This window comes from Saccopteryx leptura, chromosome 6 (genome assembly GCF_036850995.1).
Source record: "Saccopteryx leptura isolate mSacLep1 chromosome 6, mSacLep1_pri_phased_curated, whole genome shotgun sequence".
NCBI lineage: Eukaryota > Metazoa > Chordata > Mammalia > Chiroptera > Emballonuridae > Saccopteryx > Saccopteryx leptura.
Window position 1 is genome coordinate 132,514,355 of NC_089508.1, and position 24,619 is coordinate 132,538,973.

Sequence of the window (24,619 nt, forward strand, 5' to 3'; positions counted from 1 at the left end):
CCTCCCTCCCTCCCTCCCTTCCTTCCTTTCTCTCTCTCTCTCTCTCTCTCTTTCTCTTTCTCCTTCTTTCTCTTTTCCTTTTTTTTTTTTTTAATATTGGAGTATTGCAAGTGTCAGAAGATGGGGCTTGCAATAGGAACGCCTCCTTTATCCAACAGGTGACAGCCAGGTATCTCCGCCCTAATACCCGCCAGATTTTTAACTGGGCGGTATGGCAGCATTGCGCAGGCGCGGTCTTAGTCCGGCGTCCTAGGAGACGGACCCCGAAAGCCTCGGCGCAGGCGTAATGCAAGAGGCGGAGGAAGCCTGAGGCCCGGTGGTGGGGCGGAGCGAGCTCGTAGTGCGCCTGCGTAGAGCGCACTCTTGCTCCGAAGAGCCGCAGTCTCGGAGCGCCGACGCCGTCGGTGTTCTGGTGGTCTTTGGCCAACCTCTCTCGCGAACCCGGCGTGGTGGGACTGCACCCTGGGCAGGGACGTCCACCGGGCACGCGAGGGAGCCACGATGCCGGTAAGAAGAGTGGCTCAACCACTGTGGTTTCTCCTCCTCTCAGCGGCCTGGCCGGGGGGCGCGGCGTTGCCATGGAGGCGCGGAGCAGGCGGGCGGCCAGGGTGGGAAGGGGCAGGACCGGGCACTGCGGTCCTGGCGGTTGGGGAGCCTGGTGGGTGGGTGTGGGGCGCATGGGGGTGCCGCTGGCATTGCGAGGGACCTGGGGCAAGCTCTGTTGCTTGCGTCGCTGCTGCATCCCGCAGGGCCGCGCTGCTTGACAAAGGCGCTGTGCCCGAGGATGCGCTCTCGCTCGCAGCCCTGCCCGCTGGGTTGGGCGTCTGGGAGCGGCCGCAGAGGGTCGGGTTTGAATGCTCCGCACCCCGTAGGATCCCCACGCAGCGGAGCCAGGCTTTGGAAGGCAAGAAAGAGAGGTGCCTACCCCTTTGCCAGGCCCCTGACTCAAGCTGTCATTCCTCACGAGGCGCCTTAGCTTACAATGCAAGAATGTAACCCGTAGAGTCTTTGTGTGTGAAAGGGTGGGGAGTGGGTGGTGGTATGTCTGTCTTGTTGGATTTCTCAGATTGTTATCGTGCACTTAGTAAGGGGGCGTCAGTCTTCCAATATAGGGTCATGGGGAACACCTGAGCAGGCCGTTTATTTGCTTGTTATGAGGCCTTGGGCAGTTATTTAATCTTTCTGGGCTCTTAGTTCCCACATAATTTAAATTTTCCTTATGGGATTGTTTTCAGGATGAAATTAGATATTGCTCAGGAGAGCTGAAGGACAGTACTTGACATTTAACGTTAAACAATATTTGTTCCTTGTTGTTCCTTTAAAGTTGTTTATCAATTCATTCAACAAATATTGGGCACCAACCATGTGTTAGACACTGGAGATACAATATTGAGCAAAAGCAGCATGGTTCTTGAACTTGGGAGAAGCTTGCTTTCTTGGGCAGAGGTGAAAGCTATAGGTGTTTACAGAGATAAGAAACTTAACATGAACTGGGTCAGTTAGAGGCATACAATAGATAGATGATGATTATAGTGAATTGTAAAGTGCCATGTAGAAATGCTGGCTTACAGATGTCAGGTAATATATTTAGAGAAACCTGAAATTGTTATATTGTGAAATTTTTCAATTTAAAAATTTTGGCAACTAATTTAAAAGATTTTTAAATATATTAGCCAACAAAAGACATTTGTGGTTGAATTTAGCCCCTTGGCTACCTGTTTGCAACCACTGTTGTAGATAGAGAGAATGACAGACATTAATTAAATAATGAGCAATCAAAAGTGGAATTGTAACCAGATGCAGAAAGAGCGAGAAGGGTGCACTCAGGGTCGATACAGGTGGACCTCATTTTATTGCTTTTTGCTTTATTGTGTTTCACAGATGTTTGTTTTTTACAAATTGAAAGCAAGATCTTCCACCAGCAAAAAGAGTATGATTTCGTCTACTGCAATGCTTACTTTAATTATTACATTACTCTATTTATTGTTGTGGTCTGGAACTGAACCCACACTATCTCCAAAGTATGCCTATATAAGGATTTAATCTACTCAGGGAAGCCTGCCCAGGTGAAGTGGCTGTTGAGCTGAGATCTGCATTATAAATGAAGAGGATAGTGAGGAATGTTCCAGGCAAGAAACAGCACACGAAAAGGCCTGTGGTGAGGAGCATAATGACAAGAAAAGGCCTAAAAGAAAGCCATTGTGGCTGTGGCTAAGAAGGCTAAGCCGGGTAACTTGTGAGATAAGACAGAAGTAGACATGGGCCAGAGGCAGATCTTATAGACCACCTTGAGGAGTTGGATTTTTATCCTAAGGTCTGCAGGAAACCATTGAAGAGTATTAAGTAGGGGAGTGACAAGATTAAATTTGTGATGAAGCTGACTGCCATGTACTGTAGGGCAGTGGTCCCCAACCCCCCGGGCTGTGGACTGGTACCGGTCCACAGAGAAAGAATAAATAACTTACATTATTTCTGTTTTATTTATATTTAAGTCTGAACGTTGTTTTATTTTTTAAAAATGACCAGATTCCCTCTGTTACATCCATCTAAGACTCACTCTTGATGCTTCTCTTGGTCACGTGATAAATTTATCCATCCCACCCTAAAGGCTGGTCCGTGAAAATATTTTCTGACATTAAACTGGTCCATGGCCCAAAAAAGGTTGGGGACCACTGCTGTAGGGGAACGTAATTAGATGCAGAGTGCTGTTAGGAGTCTATTATAATCCAAGATGAAATAATGGTGACTTCAACTCAGGTGGAGACAGTAGAGATGGAGAGAAGTGTATTGTATTGCTATAATTGGTTCCTTGTCAATGACAGTGGCTTATAGTTATTTCTCTAATGCTTTAGAAGTCATATTAAAATATTTTTCTCTGCTGCCTTTGGACTTCCCTTTCTGTCTTTCATTTATTGTCTTCTAGAAAGAAGGTAGACTATATATGGATGTATTATATGATAAAAAATATTTTACTAATTCATTATAAAAATTAAAGTCTCAGGAGAACACAGGACCTACTATTTTTTTTTTATTGAAGTTAATTATATTTCCATATGTTTTCCTACAGATAGGAAACTCAGGAAGTCAAATTTTTGTGCAGAATGACAATAATATGCTGGTTTATTTCTGCTTGAATGGCATTTACTATCAATGTAAATTAGATTTTCCCTCCCTCTATTTGTATTGTAAAAGAAACTTTTTCTTATCTTTAATAAACTTTTTCTATGTAGCACCAAGATCTTTAATTGCATTTGACAAATGTTTATGGAATGCTTATGTGTGCAAGGCATTGAGATGGCAAAGTAGCCTTTTCAAGTTTTAAGATTAATCTGTTGAAGGTAAAAGTAAATGTTCTTTTCGTAATTTGTAAATATTTTCTCCACCAGATCAATAAATCAGAGAAGCCTGAAAGCTGTGATAATGTGAAGGTGGTTGTTAGGTGCCGACCCCTCAATGAGAGAGAGAAATCCATGTGCTACAAGCAGGCTGTCAGTGTTGATGAAATGAGGGGAACTATCACTGTACATAAGACTGATTCTTCCAATGAACCTCCAAAGACATTTACTTTTGATACAGTTTTTGGGCCAGAGAGTAAACAACTTGATGTTTATAACTTAACTGCAAGACCTATTATTGATTCTGTTCTTGAAGGCTACAATGGTGAGTACTTTATATATTTCACTTATTTTTTTAGTGAGAGAAAGAGAGAGAGACAAAGGAATAGACAGGGACAGACAGACAGGAAAGGAGAGAGATGAGAAGCATCAATTCTTGATTGGGGCATCTGAGTTGTTTATTGATTGCTTTCTCATATGTGCCTTGACTGGAGGGCTCCAGCTGAGCCAGTGATGCCTTGCTCAAGCCAGCGACCTTGAACTCAAGTCAGTGACTTTGGGTTTCAAGTCAGTGACCTTTGGGCTCAAGCCAGAGACCATGGGGTCATGTGTGATACCACACTCAAGCTGGTGACCCTGCGCTTAAGCTGGTGAGCCCACGCTCAAGCCAGCAACCTTGGGGTTTCGAACCTGAGTCTTCAGCATCAAAGTCTGATGCTCTATTCACTGTGCCACCACCTGGTCAGGCAGTTCACATTAAAAAAAAATTAATACTTTATCGAGGTCTTATTAGTACCCCATAAATTTACACATTGTAATTATAGTTTGATGAGTTTTAGTAAATACATACAGTTGTGAAACTGTCACCACAATTTAGTTTATCACGTCCCCCAAATTCTTTTATGTCCATTTGCAGTCCCACCCACACACAACCATTGACTTGCTTGTGGTTTATGGTTTTGACTTTCCTCAAAATTTCAGGTAGATCAAATCATACACTATCTCATCTTTCTTATCTGCTTTCTTTCACTTAGCATAATGTTTTTGAGGGTATCTACATTGTAGCATCTATCAGTAGTTTGTTCCTTTTCATTGCTGAGTTGTATTCCATTGTATGAATATACCACCTTTTATGATCTTTGATAGAAATCTGGATTGTTGTAGCTTTTTTTTTTTTTTTTTAACAGAGACAGAGCCATAGAGAGGGATAGATAGGGACAGACAGACAGGAACGGAGAGAGATGAGAAGCATCAGTCATCAGTTTTTCATTGCGACACCTTAGTTGTTCATTGATTGCTTTCTCATATGTGCCTTGACCATGGACCTTCAGCAGACCGAGTAACCCCTTGCTCAAGCCAGCGACCTTGGCGAGCTTTGCTCAAACCCAATGAGCCCGCGCTCAAGCTGGTGACCTCGGGGTCTCGAACCTGAGTCCTCAGCATCCCAGTCTGACACTATCCACTGCACCACTGCTTGGTCAGGCTGTTGTAGTTTTTTTACTATCATAAATAATGCTGCTGTGAACATTTTTCTTAAGTCTTTGTACAGATATGTTTTAAGATTTTTCTTGGGTAGAAACCTAGGAGTGGAAATGCTGGGTCGTATGGTTAATGTATGTTTATTTTTTGAAGAAACTGCCAAACTTTTCCACAGTGGTAAATGTACTACCTTCCCCCCCCCCCCCACCAGCATGGTCTGAGGGTTCCCACTTTCTTCACATTCTTGCCAACATTTAGATCAAGGGTTGGGAACCTATGGCTCGCGAGCCAGATGAGGCTCTTTTGATGCCTCATCAGACTGCATCTGGCTCCCAGACAAATCTTTAATAAAAAAAATAATTTAAAAATATAAAACATTCTCATGTATTACAATCCATTCATTTCCTACCGTTCATGTTCATGGTTGCGGGTGGCTGGAGCCAATCACAGCTGTCCTCCAGGACAACACCAAATTTTTATTGGATAATGCGTAAGGTACACAGGTCACGGGTCGTTGTATGGCTCTCACAGAATTACATTTTAAAATATGTGGCGTTCATGGCTCTCTCAGCCAAAAAGTTTCCCGACCCCTGATTTAGATTATCAGTCTTCTTAATTATAGCCATTATAGAGGACCTGCAGTGGTACATCATTGCTTTAACTTGTATTTCCTTAATGATTAACAATGTTGAGGACTGTTGACCCTTGAACAACACAGGGATCAGGGGCATTGACCTCTCACACAGTCAAAAATCTGCATATGATTATTACATGTTAGTCATTTATATATCTTCTTTGGTGAAATATCTCTTAAAATATTTTACCCCCTTTTAAATGTGGTTGCTGGTCTTATTGAGTCCTGCTCTTTGTATACTCTGGAGTCAAGTACCGTATTTTTCGCTCCATAAGACACACTTGTTTCCCCCAAAAGTGGAGGGGAAAATGCCCATGCATCATATGGAGTGAAAAATACGGTATTTTATTAAATATTTTAACACACCACTTGGTTCAGAATATTTTTTTTATTATTTTTCTCCTTAAAATCGGAGGTTTGTCTTATGGTCAGGTACATCTTTTGGAGTGAAAAATATGGTATTTTGAAAATATTTAATCCCAGTCTGTGTCTTGTCTTTTTATTCTCTACATGGTGTTTTTCAAAGAGAAAAAGTTTTGAATTTTGCTTAAGTCAGTTTATCAGTCTTTTTCTTTTATCATCATGCATTTGGTGACATAGCTAAGAAATTTTTGCCTAAACCAAGACCACAAAGATTTTCTCCTTTTTTTTAAATTTAAGTTTTATTTTTCAATTACCGTTTACATTCAGTGTTATTTTGTATTAGTTTCAGGTGTGTAACACAGTGGTTAGACATATACTTTACAAAGTGTTTCCCTGGTATTTCTAGTACCCACCAGCTACCATACATAGTTATTACAGACTTGTTGATTATATTCAAAATTTGATCACTTTTGACAGGCAATGATAGGAATGTGTTGAGAAAGTTATTTCTAAGAGACTCCTTTTGTGGCCTGCTAAAGAATTACAGTTTGTCGCCTGACCAGGCGGGGGCACAGTGGATAGAGTGTCGAACTGGGATGCAGAGGACCCAGGTTCGAGACCCCGAGGTTGCCAGTTTGAGCGCGGGCTCATCTGATTTGAGCAAAACTCACCAGCTTAGACCCAAGGCTGCTGGCTTGAGCAAGGGGTTACTCAGTCTGCTGTAGCCTCACGGTCAAGGCACATATGGGAAAGCAATCAATGAACAACTAAGGTGTTGCAGCGAAAAACTGATGATTGACGCTTCTCATCTCTCTCTGTTCCTGTCTGTCTATCCCTCTCTCTAACTCTCTCTCTGTCTCTGTAAAAAAAAAAAAAAAAAAAAAAGAATTACAGTTTTTCTTTATAGTTGAAGATGTGGCATGGGAAAAAAATAACAAAACTCTTCAATATTAAGTGAGTTATAGGCTACATAAAACAATTTTAGCTTGACTAGACGTTCTATTGAATATGTAAACCTCACAGTGAATATTTGACAACTTCCATTCATTCAAAAAATATTGTTTACTGTTCATGGTACTTGGGGACAGAGCAGTCAAGCCCAGTCATCAAGAAGCTTAGATTCTAATAGGGTAGATAATAAAATAAAAAGTAAATTTTGTTGTATGATAACTAATAAGTGAAAAGGGGAAGATAGGAAGTTTTTGGAAGAGTTCAAAATTGTAGATTGGTGTCCAAGGGCATTCTCTCAGAAAGTGCCATCAGAGCAAAGAGAGCACTGAAGAAACAGGGATCTATCTGTCCATGTGGGTAGTTGAGAGTAGCACATTCTAAGCAGAGGAACAAACCACAAGCACAATGCTCCGTATGCAGGAATGTTCCTGCTCTGTTCTAGGAATGAGAGGGGGCCAGAGGAGTTGGCATCAGGTGAACAGATCTAAAACCATTCGGCTACGTCAGAGAGGTAACTAGCAGAGCAGCTCATATAGGTGTTGTAGGCCAGAGAAAGGACTTTGGCCCTTCTTTCCCTGTGAGATTCTTCTATGTTTTAATCTAAATGTTGTAAACATTTTAGGTCTTACATTTAAGTCTGTGATCCATTTTGAGTTCATTTTTTAAAAAATTTATTTATAATTTATTTATTTTTTACAGAGACAGAGTCAGAGAGAGGGATAGACAGGGACAGACAGACAGGAACGGAGAGAGATGAGAAGCATCAATCATTAGTTTTTCATTACGCGTTGCAACACCTTAGTTGTTCATTGATTGCTTTCTCATATGTGCCTTGACCGCGGCCTTCAGCAGACCGAGTAACCCCTTGCTGGAGCCAGCGACCTTGGGTTCAAGCTGGTGGGCTTTTGCTCAAACCAGATGATCCTGCGCTCAAGCTGGCGACCTCAGGGTCTCGAACCTGGGTCTTCTGCATCCCAGTCCGACGCTCTATCCACTGCGCCATTGCCTGGTCAGGCTTGAGTTCATTTTTATATGTGGTATGAGGTAAGGGTCTAAGTTCTTTTTTTTTTTCCTTCTTGCCTATGGATATCCGGTTATTTCAGCATCATTCGTTGAGAAGACTATTCTTTGGAATTAACTTGGTGCCTTTGTTAAAAAATTAATAGACCATTTATTATGCTAAGTGAAAAAAGTCAAGCAGAGAAAGACAAATATCATACTCTCACTTATAAGTGGAATCTAATGAACATAGTGAACTGAGGAACAAAATAGAAACAGGTCACAGGGAACAGAAGGGCAGCTGTTAAGAGGGAAGGGGGAAGAGGGGACAAGGTCAAAGAAAGTGAAGGGATTAGACAAAATCATATATACATAACATATAGATACAGACAACAGGATAGTAACTACCAGAGGAAAGGGGAGATGGAAGTAGGAGCTAGGAGGACAAAGGTGGTGAAATGGGAATGGAGACTTTGCATGCCGCATGGGGGACACAGTGTAGGGGGTTGAGGGTGTTATATTGAGTGAGACATTTGAAACCATGTAACACAATAAAAAAAAATTTAATGGATCACACGTGTAGGCTTATTTCTGGATTGTCTATTCCATGTCTATCCTGTTTTGATTACTGTAGTTTTATTGAATTTTCATATAAATTTTAAGATCACGTGTCAATTTCCACCAAAAAAAACCCTGGGCTTTTGTTGAATTGTTTTTCTGGCAATATTCAGTCTTCCAATCCAGGAATATGATATATCCCTCCATCTATTGTGTCTTAATTTTTGTCATTAGAATTTTAATAGTGTTTAGTTTATAGATCTTGTACATCTTTTCATAAATTTATTTTTAAATATTTTTTCTGATTTTGTGAATAGAATTGTTTTTATAATTTCAGTTTTGGAATTGTGTAATATGAACATACAGAAATGAAAAACTATTTTAGTAGTTTTTTTATTGTGACACTATTATTATTTTTTTGTTTTTATTTTTTTATTATTTTTTTACAGAGAGCAAGAGTCAGAGAGAGGGATAGACAGACAGGAACGGAGAGAGATGAGAAGCATCAATCATTAGTTTTTTGTTGTGACACCTTAGTTGTTCATTGATTGCTTTCTCATATGTGCCTTGACAGTGGGCCTTCAGCAGACCTAGTAACCAACCCCTTGCTCGAGCCAGCGACCTTGGGTCCAAACTGGTGAGCTTTGCTCAAACCAGATGAGCGTTCAAGCTGGCAACCTCAGGGTCTCAAACCTGGGTCCCCCGCATCTCAGTCCGATGCTCTATCCACTGCGCCACCACCTGGTCAGGTGACACAATTTTTTTTAAACACTTCTAAAAAATTTTTTTTAATTTTTATTTATTCATTTTAGAGAGGAGAGAGAGAGAGAGAGACAGAGAGAGAGAGGAGAGAGAGACAGGGGGGAGGAGCTGGAAGCATCAACTCCCATATGTGCCTTGACCAGGCATGCCCAGGGTTTTGAACTGGCGACCTCAGCATTTCCAGGTCGACGCTTTATCCACTGCGCCACCACAGGTCAGGTGACACAATTTAAATAACATAAAATTCATTGATTTAACCACTTTACAGTGTACTAGTCGGGTTTTTGTACATTTATAGTGTTGTGTGACTATCACCCTTATCTTTTCCAGAACATTTCCATCACCCCGCAAAAGAAACTTTATACCCATATTAGTAGTTACACCCAATCTGTTTCCTCCTACTGTGGCAACTTATTTACTTTAAGTGTATATGAGTTTGCCTCCTTGGGCATTTTATATAAATAGAATCATATACTGTGTCATCTTTTGTGTCTGGCTACTTAACATGATGTTTTCAGTGTTCATCTTTATAGCATGTATCAGTACTCCATTCTTTTTTATGGCAAAATAATATTCATTGTATGGATATAGTATAATTTGTTTATTCATCACTTGATGAACAATTAATTCCATTTTTTGTCTATTATGAATAATGTTACTAGGAACATTCTTGAACAAGTTTTTGTGTGAGCAATGTTTTCAGTTCTCTTAGGTATATACCTGGGAGGGAATTGCTACGTCAGAAGGTTAAGTGCCAGACTTTTCCCCACATTTGCCAAAACTTACTGTCTTTCTGACTATAACCATCCTAATGGGTGTGAAGTGGTATCTCAGTATATTTTGCAGTGATTTTTAAGTAAAATAAAAATGTTGTATCCTGCAGCCTTGCTAAACTTGCTTATTATTTCTAGTAGGCTTTTATTATTATTTTGTTTTAGGTAAATTCCCTTGGATTTTCTATAGACAAGAGTATGTTGTATGCAAATAAAGATAATTCAACTAATTTCTTTCTTTCCTATTCTTTTGCTACCTGAATGGCACTGTAGTTACATAATTTCTTTCTATTACCTGAATTGCACTGGCTAAAACCTCCAATACAGTGTTGCAGAGAAGTGGTGAGAGTGGACATTTTTGTCTTGCTCCTGATCTTAGGGAGAAAACATTCACTGTTTTACCAGTAAGTGTGATGTTATTGCTAGATTTTTCATAGACATTCTTTATCAGATTGAGGATGTTTCCCTTTGTTCCTAGTTTGTAGAGATTTTTTTTCAGGAATGTATATTTTGTCAAATACAATTTTTTTCTGTACCTCTTGAAATGATTTTAAAAAAATGTTTAAGTGGCCTGATCAGGCGGTGGCGCAGTGGATAGAGCGTCAGACTGGGATGCAGAGGGTTCGAGACTCCGAGGTCGCCAGCTTGAGCGCGGGCTCATCTGGTTTGAGGAAAAGCCCACCAGCTTGAACCCAAGGTCGCTGGCTCCAGCAAGGGGTTACTCGGTCTGCTGAAGGCCTGCGGTCAAGGCACGTATGAGAGAGCAATCAATGAACAACTAAGGTGTTGCAATGCGCAATGAAAAACTAATGATTGATGCTTCTCATCTCTCTCCGTTCCTGTCTGTCTGTCCCTGTCTATCACTCTCTCTCTGTCTCTCTGTAAAAAAAAAAAAAAAAAAAAAAAAGTTAATGTGGTCAGCATTGATTTATTTTTAAATGTGAAACCAGACATGCCACTTGGTCATGTTGTTCATCCTTTTGTATGTTGTTAGATTTGATAAAATTTTGTTTAAATTTTTTGTATCTATGTTCATGAGGGACGTAAGTATATAGCGTTCTTGTAATGTCGTTATATGGTTTTGTTATCAGGATAGTACTTGTTCTTGAATGAGTTGGAAAATATTTCCTCCTTTTTAATTATATGGAAAAATTTGTCTAGAATTAGTATTATATCTTCCCTAAGAATTCATCAGTGAAGCCAACTGGAGGTTTGTCTTTTTTTTTTGGAGGGGTTGGGGGGAAGGTTAACTACAGGTTTACTTCTTTAATAGATACATTTAGCCTGACCAGGCGGTGGCACAGTAGACAGAGCGTTGGACTGGGATATGGAGGACCCAGGTTCGAGACCCCGAGGTCGCCAGCTGGAGCGCAGGCTCATGGGGTTTGAGCAAGGCTTACCAGCTTGAGGGGTCACTCGGTCTGCTGTACCCCAACCCCCCGTCAAGGCACATATGAACAACTAAGGAACCGCAATGAAGAATTGATGTTTCTCATCTCTCTCCCTTCCTTCCTGTCTGTCTGTCCCTATCTGTCCCTCTCTCTGCCACACACACACACAAAAATTGATACATTTAATGTGATTAGATGGTAGTTAGGTGTAAAGCTATAATTTTGCTATTTTTTGTCCCTTTTCCTTTCCTCTTTTTTATGCCTTTTTTTGGATTACTAAGTATTTTTATTCTCTTTTATCTTCCCTGTTGGCTTATAGCAATACATCTTTTTGTTTTATTTTAGTGGTTGTTTTAAGGTTTATAGTTTAAATCTTAAATATATTACAGTTTACCTTCAATTGGTATACAACTTCATGCATAATATAAAAATTTTACACCATATTCCTTTTCTCTCCTCCCAAGCTTTGTGCTGTTATCATATATTTTACTTCTCTACGTGTTATAAACTGCAAACCACATTGTTGTTGTTTTTTTGTTTAAACCATCAGTTGTCTTTTAAAGAGATTTAAATAATAAGAAAAAATACTTATTTACCCACATATTACCATTTCTGGCACTCTATTCTTTTCTGTAGATTCATTTTTCCATCTCGTATCATTTTTCTTGTGCATTACAAAACTTCCTTTAATACTCCTTAGAGTGCAGGTCAGCTGCTGATGAATTCTTCTAGCTTTTGTAGTCTAGAAAAAATATTCATATTGTCTTTTTTTTTTTTAAGTATTTTCACTGGACATGTGATTCTAGATACATAGTTTCATTTGATACTTTAAAGATATTGCTGTAGTCTCATTTGTATTTTTTCTGATCAGGAATCTTTCATTCTCTTCTTGGTTCTTCTATATATAACATTTCTTTCTCTGGTTGCTTTTAACATTTTCTTCTTTATTACTGGTTTTGAGCAATTTGGTTATCATGTGCCTTGGTGTGTTTTTCTTCATGTTTCTGTGATTATGGTTCATTAATATTCTTGGATCTGTGGGTTTGTAGTTTTTTATAAAACTTGGAGAACTTTCAGGCATTATTCAAATATTTTTTCTGTCTCTACTCTCCACTTTTTTTTTATTTCTTTTTTTTTTTTTTTTTTTTTTTTTCATTTTTCTGAAGCTGGAAACAGGGAGAGACAGTCAGACAGACTCCCGCATGCGCCCGACCGGGATCCACCCGGCACGCCCACCAGGGGGCGACGCTCTGCCCACCAGGGGGCGATGCTCTGCCCATCCTGGGCGTCGCCATATCGCGACCAGAGCCACTCTAGCGCCTGGGGCAGAGGCCACAGAGCCATCCCCAGCGCCCGGGCCATCTTTGCTCCAATGGAGCCTCGGCTGCGGGAGGGGAAGAGAGAGACAGAGAGGAAAGCGCGGCGGAGGGGTGGAGAAGCAAATGGGCGCTTCTCCTGTGTGCCCTGGCCGGGAATCGAACCCGGGTCCTCCGCACGCTAGGCCGACGCTCTACCGCTGAGCCAACCGGCCAGGGCTCTACTCTCCACTTTTTGGGGGATTACATTGAGGTATATATTAGACTATTTGAAAATGTTTCAGAGCTCACTGAATCTTTTTTTTTTTTTTTTGTAGTTCATAGCTTATTGATTAAAAAAAATTTTTTTGTATTGTTTTTGTGTGGTCCTTCTCCCCCCCATTTCTCCGAAGTCAGTAGTGGGAAGGCAGTCAGACAGACTCTTGCATGCGCCCTACCGGGATTCACCCGGCATGCCCACCAGGGGACGAAGCTCCACTGTTGCTGGAGCCATTCTAGCGCCTGAGGCGGAGGCCATGGAGTCATCCTCAGCACCCAGGCCAACTCCGCTCCAGTGGAGCCTTGGCTGCGGGAGGGGAAGAGAGAGACAGAGAGGAAGGAGAGAGGGAGGGGTAGAGAAGCAGATGGGCACTTCTCCTGTGTGCCCTGACTGGGAATTAATACGCTGGACCGACACTACCGCTGAGCCAACTGGCCAGGTCCTGTATGTTTACTTTGTGATCTTTTTTTTCCTGCAGTGTCTAATCTACCGTTGACACTATTGTATTTTTCATCTCACATATTGTGGTTTTCATCTCTGGAAGTTTGATTTGGGTCTTCGTTATATCTCCCATCCAAGTTCTTTCAAACATCCATTCTAACTTTCCACTGAATGTTTTAACATAGAATACAGTTTTTTATATCTTTTAATATTTTTGTTTGCTTATTCTAATATTTGTGTCAGTTTGAGTTGATTTTTATTTATTTATTTCATTATGAGTCATAACGTTTTCCTTTTTGCAAGCTTGGCAATTGTTTTTCTCTTTTATTTTTTAAATGAGAGGAGAGGAGATAGGTTCCCACATGCACCCCAACTGGAACCCACCTGGCAACCTCTGTCTGGGTCTGATGTTCAAATCAACTGAACCATCCTCAGCACCTGGGGCTGGTGCTTGAACCAGTCGAGCCACTGGCTGCTAGAGGGGAAGAGAAGCAAATGGTTGTTTCTCCTGTGTGCCCTGACCACAGATGGAACCCGGGACATCTGCATGCCGGGCCAATTCTCTATTCACTGAACCACCTGGCCAGAACCTGGCAATATTTTTTGTTGGATGCCAGACAGTGAATTTGATCTTGGGCCTTAGATTTTTTTTTATTCCTGTAAATATTCATGAGCTTTGCTCTGGGATGTAGTTACTTTAAGATTATGAAGAAAATAACTACTGTTTAATGTACTCTACCAGACATCATGTTGGTCACTTAAAGTAGTGTTTCATTTGGTTTTTACTATTAATGGTAGTTAAAATTTTATTCCCATTTTACCTTTGAGACAATTTCTGGGTAGAAACTTTTTTAAGGACAAGTGGATAAAATGTGGCAGCTACATGGATTCACACTGATGTCTTTCTGCTCTACAACCTATATTCTTTCACTGTAATTATACTACCTTCTCCAATTTAATGTCCACATGGAGTAATTAATGTACATGTTACAAGAAATATTTTAAAATGATCTAGCCCTGGCCAGGTAGCTCAGTTGGTTAGAGCATTGTCTCAATACATCAAGGTTGTGGTTTGATCCTGGTCAGGGCACATACTAGAATCAACCAACAAATGTATAAATAAATGGAACAACAAACTGATGTTTCTCTCCCTGTATTCCTCTCTCTCTAAAAATCAGTAAACAAAAATTTAAAAAAATCTACAATATAAGACTTTATATTTAGAGTTTGGGATTCTTTTTATTAATATATAATTAGGAATCTGTCATTGACTCTGATACTTTAATAGTGAGCTTTGCCCATGTAGTGCAGAGTATGTATTATAATTGTTGGTAATAAAGGTGAAAATTGTACTAGAATTCAGGGAAGGAATTGCATCACAGTGTCAAAGGAATTAATTGTAAGAGCTATTGTTATGTATCATTAGACTAAAAAGAAATGGATTCTCTTTATTTTCAGGGACTATTTTTGCATATGGACAAACTGGAACAGGCAAAACTTTTACCATGGAAGGTGTTCGAGCTGTTCCTGAACTGAGAGGAATCATTCCAAATTCATTTGCTCACATATTTGGTCATATTGCAAAAGCAGAGGGTGATACAAGGTAAAAGAATTCTTTTATTTTCTAATATTGAGAAGTACAAACAGAAAGGTGTGTAGGTTCAAAATTTTATAAACACATTTTAAAACTGTTCTTATGAAAATTCCACTTTTGATGTTTTTAAAATGATTTATTTATAGATTTTTGGTTCGAGTATCTTATTTGGAAATATATAATGAAGAAGTTCGTGACCTTTTGGGCAAGGATCAGACACAGAGATTAGAGGTAAGGATACTTGAAATCGGAGTACTTTCCAAAACAATAGAATGTTTACTAAATTAAAGTCCTTTTTGTAGAAAAGGTAATTTTACTATTTCACTTATTTTTGACCAGGTAATATGGTCACATGGTTCAGAAAGAAAAATATTGTAAAAATTCATGCATCAAAGTCTTGTTCCTGTTGCATATGCCCCATTTCTTCCCACCCTAAATATAATCACTTTCAGTATCCCTTTAGTGTTTCTATGTAAATACAAACAAATACAATTTTATTTTTACTCCAAAAGTAGCATACTATATACAATGATCTGCATGTAGATTCACATGCAGTTGTAAGAAGTAATACAGAGAGATACTATTTATATAGATGCTCCCTTTACACAGTTTTCTCCAATGGTAACATTTTATAAAGTTACAGTACAGTGTTACAACCAAGATATTACATAGATATAATCCATACATCTAATTAAATGCCCTTGGTTTTTCTTGCACTCTTTTGTGTTCTATTGATCATATATGTGGGTATGTCCACTATCATATCAAGGTACTGATAAAGTTCATCAGAAAGATGCCTTATGTTACCCTTTTATAACAACATCTACTGCTTCTCTAACACCTGACATATGTACCATAGTTTGTTTAACCATTCATCCTGACACCTGACATATGTACCATAGTTTGTTTAACCATTCATCCATTCAAAGACATCTAGGTTGTTTACAGTTCTTGGCTATTATGGATAAAGCAACAAGGAACATTCACACAGAGGTTTATATGCAAATCTAAATTTTCATTCTCTCTTATGAATTCCTGAGACTACTCCAGAATTTACACTGCTCACAAAAATTAGGGGATATTTTATCGCTTCATATTCATTTTGAAATATCCCCTAATTTTTGTGAGCAGTATATTTTAAGTCAGGAATTTTTAAAGTATCAAAAATACAGGTATTAAGACTAATGAATGTAGTCACAAATATTAGTGTTTTCTCTTTTTGTGTGTGACAGAGACAGATAGGGACAGACAGACAGGAAAGGAGAGGGATGAGAAGCATCAATTCTTCATTGCGGCACCTAGTTGTTCATTGATTGCTTTCTCATATGTGCCTTGATCAGGGGGCTACAGCAGACCGAGTGACCCCTTGCTCAAGCTAGCAACCTTGGGTTCAAGCTGGTGAGCCTTACTCAAACCAGATGAGCCTGCACTCAAGCTGGCGACCTCGAGGTTTCAAACTTGGTCCTCTGCATCCCAGTCCAATTTTTCTATCCACTGTGCTACCGCCTGGTCAGGCTGTTAGTGTTTCCAATCATTCTTTTACCTGAAGGAAAAACCAAACTTTCTGATTGAGAAATTCTAGTTTGTACACTTTTGGGAAATGGATTGACACCAAAGACTACTTTAATCATGCGTCTCAGAAAAGAGAAAGATTATATGCATAAATATCAGATCACAAAATTTATGAATTGGTACATTATGCTGTTAACTGACAAGTATAGCTGATTTACATACATTATTTTTTAAATACTATTAGGCTATATGAATTATTGAGAAATAATTCATATAGCCTAATAGTCACCTTTTTTTTTTTTTTTTTTTTTTACAGAGACAGAGAGTCAGAGAGAGGGATAGATAGGGACAGACAGACAGGAACGGAGAGATGAGAAGCATCAATCATTAGTTTTTCGTTGCGCGTTGCGACACCTTAGTTGTTCATTGATTGCTTTCTCACATGTGCCTTGACTGTGGGCCTTCAGCAGACCGAGTAACCCCTTGTTCGAGCCAGCGACCTTGGGTCCAAGCTGGTGAGCTTTGCTCAAACCAGATGAGCCCACGCTCAAGCTGGCAACCTCAGGGTCTCAAACCTGGGTCCTCCGCATCCCAGTCCGACGGTCTATCCACTGCGCCACTGCCTGGTCAGGCTATTCACCCTTTTAAGCCCCTTCATTCTCCCCCACCCTAGTCAATGATTAATCTCCTTTCTGCCCATGTAAATTTGCCTAGTTTGGATGTGTCCCACAGAGGAATGATATAGTATGTGGTACTTTGTGACTGGGTTCTTTAACTTGGCATAATCTTTCATGGCACATCCATGTTTTAGCAGGTATCATCAGTGTTTCGTTTCTCTTTGTTGCTGAATAATCTGTTATGTGGATATACCACACTTTATTTATTCCTTCACCAGTTGAACATTTAGGTGGCTTCTACTTTTTGTATATTATAAATAATGCTGTCATGAACATTCTTGTTCAAGGTTTTGTGTGAACATGTTTTCAGTTTTCTTGGTTATGTATCAGTGTAATTGTGGATCATGTGGTAACACTATTTTTCACTATTTGAGAAACTGTCAGAGTGTTTTCTGCAATGGCTATACCATTTACGTTTCCATCAGCAGTGTATGAGGTGTCCAGTTTTTCCACATCCTTGTTAACTCTTGTTATTTTCTTTTTTTATATTGTCTTTTATTATAGCCATTATAGTCGGTGTGCACTTGTGGGCTTGATTTCCATTTCCCCAATGGCTAATGATGTTGAGTATCTTTTCACATGCTATTGGCTATTTGTAAACCTTTGGAAGAATGTTCAAATCCTTTGCCCATTTTTAAATGGATTATTTTTATGTTATTGAGTTGTAATAGTTTTTTATATAATGTAGATAGAATTTCCATATCAGATATATTAATTTGAAAAAAATTTCTGCAGTCTATGATTTGTCTTTTTACTTTCTTGATGGTATCTTTTATAGCACAGAAGTTTGGAATTTTGATCAGTCCTGATTTATCTATATTTAGTTTTGTTGCTTATGCTTTTGGTGTTAATATCTAAGAAACTATTGCTTAATCCACGGTCACAAAAGTTTATGCCTCTGTTTTCTTCTAAGAGTTCTAGATAGTTTTAGCTCTTATATTTAGGTTGTTGATCCATTTTGAGTTACCTTCTGTAAACATTGTAAGGTAAAGAACCAACCAACTAATTGTTTTGCCTGTAAATATTCAGTTGTCTCAGCAGCTTATTGAAAAGATTATTTTCCCCATTGTAGTTTGCTTTTTTCACTGAACAGTGGATTGTGGCAATCTTTCAAAAGCATTATAGAGAAAGTGTCCTCATTTTATTTATTTACTTATTTGCCTTTTTTAAAAGCTGCATAATATCCTTTGACTGGACAGAAATAAAATTTATTTAGACAGCCCTCTGTTGGTGAACACTTGGATTGTTTCTGACCTTGCTGTCACAAACAGTTCTGTGGTAAATATACTACATATACAGGCATATCTTAGGCTACATTTTTGAAGCAGTACTGCTGAGTCAAGTGATAAATATTTATAAATATTATGAGGTATTTTAATATTTTAGGAAATAAACGTAAGGAAATAATAGCCTTTAAAATATTAATATTAAAATTTTGATTGGAATTGCATTGTTGGTAAAATAATTAGAGTAATGTATGTAGCATAAGAGTAGCCACTATTGTATAGTGGTGTGGAATACATGTAGAGTAGCAGCAGCTACTGTTACTGAACTCTTATAATGTGGTAGGAGGCAGTCAGCACAGCAAGTTGTGGTAGTAGTACACACTTTATTTCATTTACTCTTCCCCAGCAGTTTCACTGATGTGAAAAATGAAACCTAGAGGATTTACCCGATTTGTTCAAGGTCATGTAGCAGGTGAATGATGGTATCTTCTAAGATTAAGAGAGCAGTTTCTGAGGTCCTATCTTTTAGTTTTAATTCTGGCTCTGACCTTGTGTGAGCAAGTTACTTCACCTCTATTAGCCTTAGTTTTGCCATATAAAAATGGAAATAGTAATAGTATCTACTTCATAGGATTATTGCCAACATTAGTAAATTAATACAAAGTGTTTAAGTCAGTGCTTGACACATAATATTCAATGTAAACATTAGGTTTTTCTTTTTTAAGTTTACTATACAAACTGAACTTTGGAGCAATGTGTTATGTTACAGGTTAGGGATTGTCAGAGACTGTTGGACCTTAATGCAAGCTTATTCTATAATGATTATGTGAACATAGCAAATGTGATGTATTTAAAAATTTTTGGGGGGCCCTGGCCAGTTGGCTCAGTGGTAGAGTGTCGGCCTGGCGTGTGGGGGACCCGGGTTCAATTCCCGGCCAGGGCACATAGGAGAAGCGCCCATTTGCTTCTCCATCCCCCCCTCCTTCCTCTCTGTCTCTCTCTTCCTCTCCCACAGCCAAGTCTCTATTGGAGCAAAGATGGCCCGGGCGCTGGGCATGGCTCCTTGGCCTCTGCCCCAGGTGTTAGAGTGGCTCTGGTTGCGGCAGAGCGACGCCCCGGAGGGGCAGAGCATTGCCCCCTGGTGGGCGTGCCGGGTGGATCCCGGTCGGGCGCATGCGGGAGTCTGTCTGACTGTCTCTCCCCGTTTCCAGCTTCAGAAAAATATAAAAAAAAAAATAAATAAATAAATAAAAATAAAAAAAATAAGAATTTTTTTTGCTAGTTGTCATCTTTAGTTTTGATGGATACTTTGTTAGTTCTGTGCTTTTTTTTTTTTTGAAAGTTTATTACACAAATTATTAGAATGTAAATCATTTGGAAAGAACATTTCCATTTTTACGCCAATAAAAATAGCTCAGATTTACTCTCAGCAACAGTCTTATCAATGGTTTTCAACCATATTAGACCCAATGTCCCTTTTTTATATTTTTTAATGCTTCTTTCACTATCTTGAAATAAAAATCAGATGGTAAAAATAAACCTACACACATAACATACTAATTGTAATGTAAAAAAGAATAAAAGGATTTAAAAAATAAAATGTTAGCACTTCAGTATTTTAGTTAATACTTCAGAGGTGACACTCTGACATAATACAGGAGTCTGATGCATATTTAATCATCATGATTACATCAGCTGCAACAGACTTACAGGTATGTTGAATTGATAACACCTTGATTGGTATTACTGTCAATGACATGGGCTTTAAAACAGTGATTAGCTCTTGGTAGAGTTCTGAGCAAAATAAAGTAATTCTTTTCTCAGATTTCTTTCATTCCTATAGTATTATTACCATGGACAAGCAGTTTGTTTTTATTTGTAAAATAGAGTTAGGGAAAACTTGTATGAGCCTGAAAACCCCCAGACCCCGTGGGACCGTTACTGTTACTGCCGACCCACTATGACAGCAGTTTTCAACTATTTTTCATCTCATGGCACACATAAACTAATTACTAAAATTCTGCAGCACACCGCCCTGGCCGGTTGGCTCAGCGGTAGAGCGTCGGCCTAGCATGTGGAAGACCCGGGTTCGATTCCCGGCCAGGGCACACAGGAGAAGCGCCCATTTGCTTCTCCACCCCCACCCCTTCCTTCCTCTCTGTCTCTCTCTTCCCCTCCCGCAGCCAAGGCTCCATTGGAGCAGAGATGGCCCGGGCACTGGGCATGGCTCTGTGGCCTCTGCCCCAAGCGCTAGAGTGGCTCTGGTCGCAACATGGAGATGCCCAGGATGGGCAGAGCATGCCCCCTGGTGGGCAGAGCTTCGCCCCTGGTGGGCGTGCCGGGTGGATCCTGGTCGGGCGCATGCGGGAGTCTGTCTGACTGTCTCTCCCTGTTTCCAGCTTCAGAGGAATGAAAAAAAAAAAAAAGTAAAAAAAATAAAATAAAATAAAATAAAATTCTGCAGCACACCAAAAAACATAATTTTAGGCTGTCTGACAAAAACATAGTTATAATTTTGATTCATTCACACTAGATACCTATTGTGTTGGCTGCTGTTATTTTTTATTTGACAATCTAAGAGAAGAAAGGTCAGTGCCCCTAACTAAATACAAAAATTCCTGGCCCTAACCAGTTAGCTCAGTGGTAGAACGTTGGCCTGGTGTGTGGGTGTCCCAGATTTGATTCCCAGCCAGGGCACACAGGAGAAGCAACTGTCTGCTTCTCCAATCCTCCCCCTTCTCTCTTTTTCTCTCTCTTCCTCTACCCCTTCCACAGCCATGGCTTGATTGGTTTAAGCATATCAGCCCCAGGCGCTGAGGATGGCTCCATGGAGCCTCCCCTTTAGGTGCTGAAAATAGTTCGGTTGTGAGCATGGCCCCAGCTGGGCAGAACATTGACCCCAGATGGGGGTTGCCAGGTGGATCTCGGTCAAGGCGCATGCAGGAGTTTGTCTGTCTCCCCTCCTCTCATTTGGAAAAGAAGAAGAAAAATTCTTGTGACACACCAGTGGAAAATCGCTGCTTTAGGGCTTTTCGGAGCAGTTTGAAATCCACTGGTTTATAGAAGCCAACACCCTCCTTTACTACTAATAAAATTAGGGATTTATTTATATCCCATTACGGAAAAAGGGTTATTTTTCCTAATGTATAAATATTTATATATCTTATAAATTTTTATGAAAGACAAAAAAAACCCCCAAAACCCCAACTAGATCTGAAATCTACACCTGGACTTTGGAGTGTCTACCCTATGACTTTTGTCTTTGGGACTGTTTTTTAAACTTTTGTTTATTGTCTTTGTCTGTGAGGTCTTACTCCCTGTGGAATGGCTTTCCCTATGGGCAGTCATGGGCCTTTGCCTTCATGCTTTTGTGTTGACTTGTGGAGGTGACTTCTGGGTTTTCCAAAGTGAACTTTGTATTTTTAATACTATTTGTATTTTATATAGATCTTCCCTAAATATATCCTTTAAATTTGGTAAAATTTCTCACAAGGCTACTCACAGAAAGGTAATATTTTTACATGGATGCCATAGATCTAAGTATTTCATACAACTATTTGAAGTTGTCTAGAGCTTCAAGTTGCTGGTGAGACCTAGTAAAGGCTTAACCTTATCTCTGCCTGCCTCTGTAGCCAAGTGTTACCACCACCACCGCCCTCCCCGTCCCTGTCCTGCTTCCTACTGTTTCCAGGCACCATGACTTTTTTAATTTTTTTCTAAGTGCCTAGTATAAATATTTTCCCATTTCAGGGTCCTTGTGTATACTCTTTTCCTTCTGCCCCAACCCAGATTGGCTCCTTTTTCTTTAAGTGTTAGCTTAAACATCATCTTAAGGAAGCTTATCCTGTTCCTCCTTCATTAGCTTAATCTTCTCTTTATTGTATTCTCATACTCTTATATTTTTTTTAATTCATGGCATTATCACAATTGAAATAAAATAATTTTTGTGTGTAATTATTTGTATATTCTCCCCATAGATTTTTTTCTTTTTTTTTTTAAATGTTTCTTTTATTTATTTTTTAAATATTTTTATTTATTCATTTTAAATCCTTTTTTTTTTTTTTGTATTTTTCTGAAGCTGGAAACGGGGAGAGACAGACAGACTCCCGCATGCGCCCGATGGGGATCCACCCGGCACGCCCACCAGGGGCAACGCTCTGCCCGCCAGGGGGCGATGCTCTGCCCCTCCGGGGCATCGCTTTGCCGTGACTAGAGCCACTCTAGCGCCTGGAACAGAGGCCAAGGAGCCATCCCCAGCGCCCGGGCCATCTTTGCTCCAATGGAGCCTTGGTTGCGGGAGGGGAAGAGAGAGACAGAGAGGAAGGAAGGGGTGGGGGTGGAGAAGCAAATGGGCACTTCTCCTATGTGCCCTGGCCGGGAATCAAACCCGGGTCCCCCGCACGCCAGGCCGACGCTCTACCGCTGAGCCAACCGGGGGGGCTTCTCCCCATAGATTTTTATTTCAACAAGTGTAGAGACTACGTCTACCTTGTTCACCTGTACATTCAGTATTTAGCAGTGTCTCATAGTAGATATTCAGTAAATAATTGTGTTCAATAACACATTTATTTACATATTGTTTATATATAGTAGGTGTTCGATAACTAACACAGAGTAACTATTCAGTGAATAGTTGTGGAAGAATTATGGGTATTTGTGTAAAGTCTTATGATTTTTATTTTTTTTAGGTTAAAGAAAGACCTGATGTGGGAGTTTATATCAAAGACTTATCAGCTTATGTGGTAAATAATGCTGATGATATGGATAGAATTATGACACTAGGCCACAAAAATCGTAAGTAGTACATAATTGTGATTAGATATTTATGTGCTGAGTAGACTGGTTTAGAAGCAAAATTGGTATGGCATTTTGTCTCAAAAAGACTGGATTTTTAAGTTTCTTGAAAACTCTCTGATTATTTATTAGATAGAGAGGATATATGGATGAAAGGTATTATAGATTGCTTTCTGTACTGATCAAAATTTTGTTTCTTAGAAATAGTGCTATTTCTTTGAAGCTCTCCTATAGCTGTCTGTCTCTTGTTAGCTATAATAACACTTTTTTTTTTTTTTTTTGTATTTTTCTGAAGCTGGAAACGGGGAGAGACAGTCAGACAGACTCCCGCATGCACCCGACCGGGATCCACCCGGTACACCCACCAGGGGGCGACGCTCTGCCCGCCAGGGGGCGATGCTCTGCCCCTCCGGGGTGTTGCTCTGTCGCGACCAGAGCCACTCTAGCGCCTGGGGCAGAGGCCAAGGAGCCATCCCCAGCGCCCGGGCCATCTTTGCTCCAATGGAGCCTCGCTGCGGGAGGGGAAGAGAGAGACAGAGAGGAAGGAGAGGGAGGGGTGGAGAAGCAGATGGGCGCTTCTCCTGTGTGCCCTGGCCGGGAATCGAACCCGGGACTTCTGCATGCCAGGCCGACACTCTACCACTGAGCCAACCGGCCAGGGCCTATAATAACACTTTTTGAGCCCTTACTATGTGGCACATGCTTATATAAACTGCTTTATAAGAATGATCTTTTAATCCTCACAATAGATTATGACTATGTAAATCCTTATTTTATGATTGAGGAAACCAAGACAATTTAAGTAACTTGGCCAAGGTTCTATAGTCCTTAATAAGTGGCAGAGGGAATATTTTAGTCTTGGTCATGAACCAGCATGCCCAGGCACTCTACTGTCTCCCTTTTATTGACAAGAAAAGCAAAACAAAAATAAGGTGGCATTTTTAAAAGTAATTGTTTCCAATTTTGTCTAGATAATAAAGAACTTAAGCAATATTTAATATACATTACCAGTGATGTTGCTAATAGTGATTAGAGATTAGAGGTGAAAGATAAGAACAGTTGAAGTAAACATTTTTTTCACAGATTTTATGACTAGAGTATATAAATCAAGCAAACTCAAGGCAATTAAACCAAAAATTTAAAAAATCAATTGCACTCTTGCCTGACCAGGTGGTGGCGCAGTGAATAGAGTAGGGGTCCCCAAAATTTTTACACAGGGGGCCAGTTCACTGTCCCTCAGACCGTTGGAGGGCTGGACTATAAAAAAAAACTATGAACTATGAACAGATCCCTATGCACACTGCACATATCTTATTTTAAAGTAAAAAAACAAAACAGGAACAAATAGAATATTTAAAATAAAGAACAAGTAAATTTAAATCAACAAACTGACCAGTATTTCAATGGGAATTATGGGCCTGCTTTTGGCTAATGAGATGGTCAATGTGCTCCTCTCACTGACCACCAATGAAAGAGGTTCCCCTTCCGGAAGTGCGGCGGGGGCCGGATAAATGGCCTCAGGGGGCTGCAGTTTGGGGACTCCTGGGATAGAGCA

General features: G+C 39.9%; 1 protein-coding gene across 2 annotated transcripts in view; it reads left to right on the forward strand.

Moving 5' to 3' along the window:
- Positions 1-331: 331 nt before the first annotated feature.
- The window catches only part of KIF3A (kinesin family member 3A), a 53,758-nt gene continuing 29,470 nt past the window's right edge, over positions 332-24,619 (forward strand). The window contains exons 1-5 of one of the 2 annotated variants that reach the window (XM_066344451.1): positions 332-507; positions 3,387-3,660; positions 14,720-14,864; positions 15,002-15,086; positions 22,959-23,064. In XM_066344451.1, the coding sequence (XP_066200548.1) occupies positions 502-507; positions 3,387-3,660; positions 14,720-14,864; positions 15,002-15,086; positions 22,959-23,064 (616 nt within the window). In that variant the 5' untranslated portion in view covers positions 332-501. The remainder of the gene's footprint in view (positions 508-3,386; positions 3,661-14,719; positions 14,865-15,001; positions 15,087-22,958; positions 23,065-24,619) is intronic. The other variant, XM_066344450.1, reaches the window with a different exon arrangement.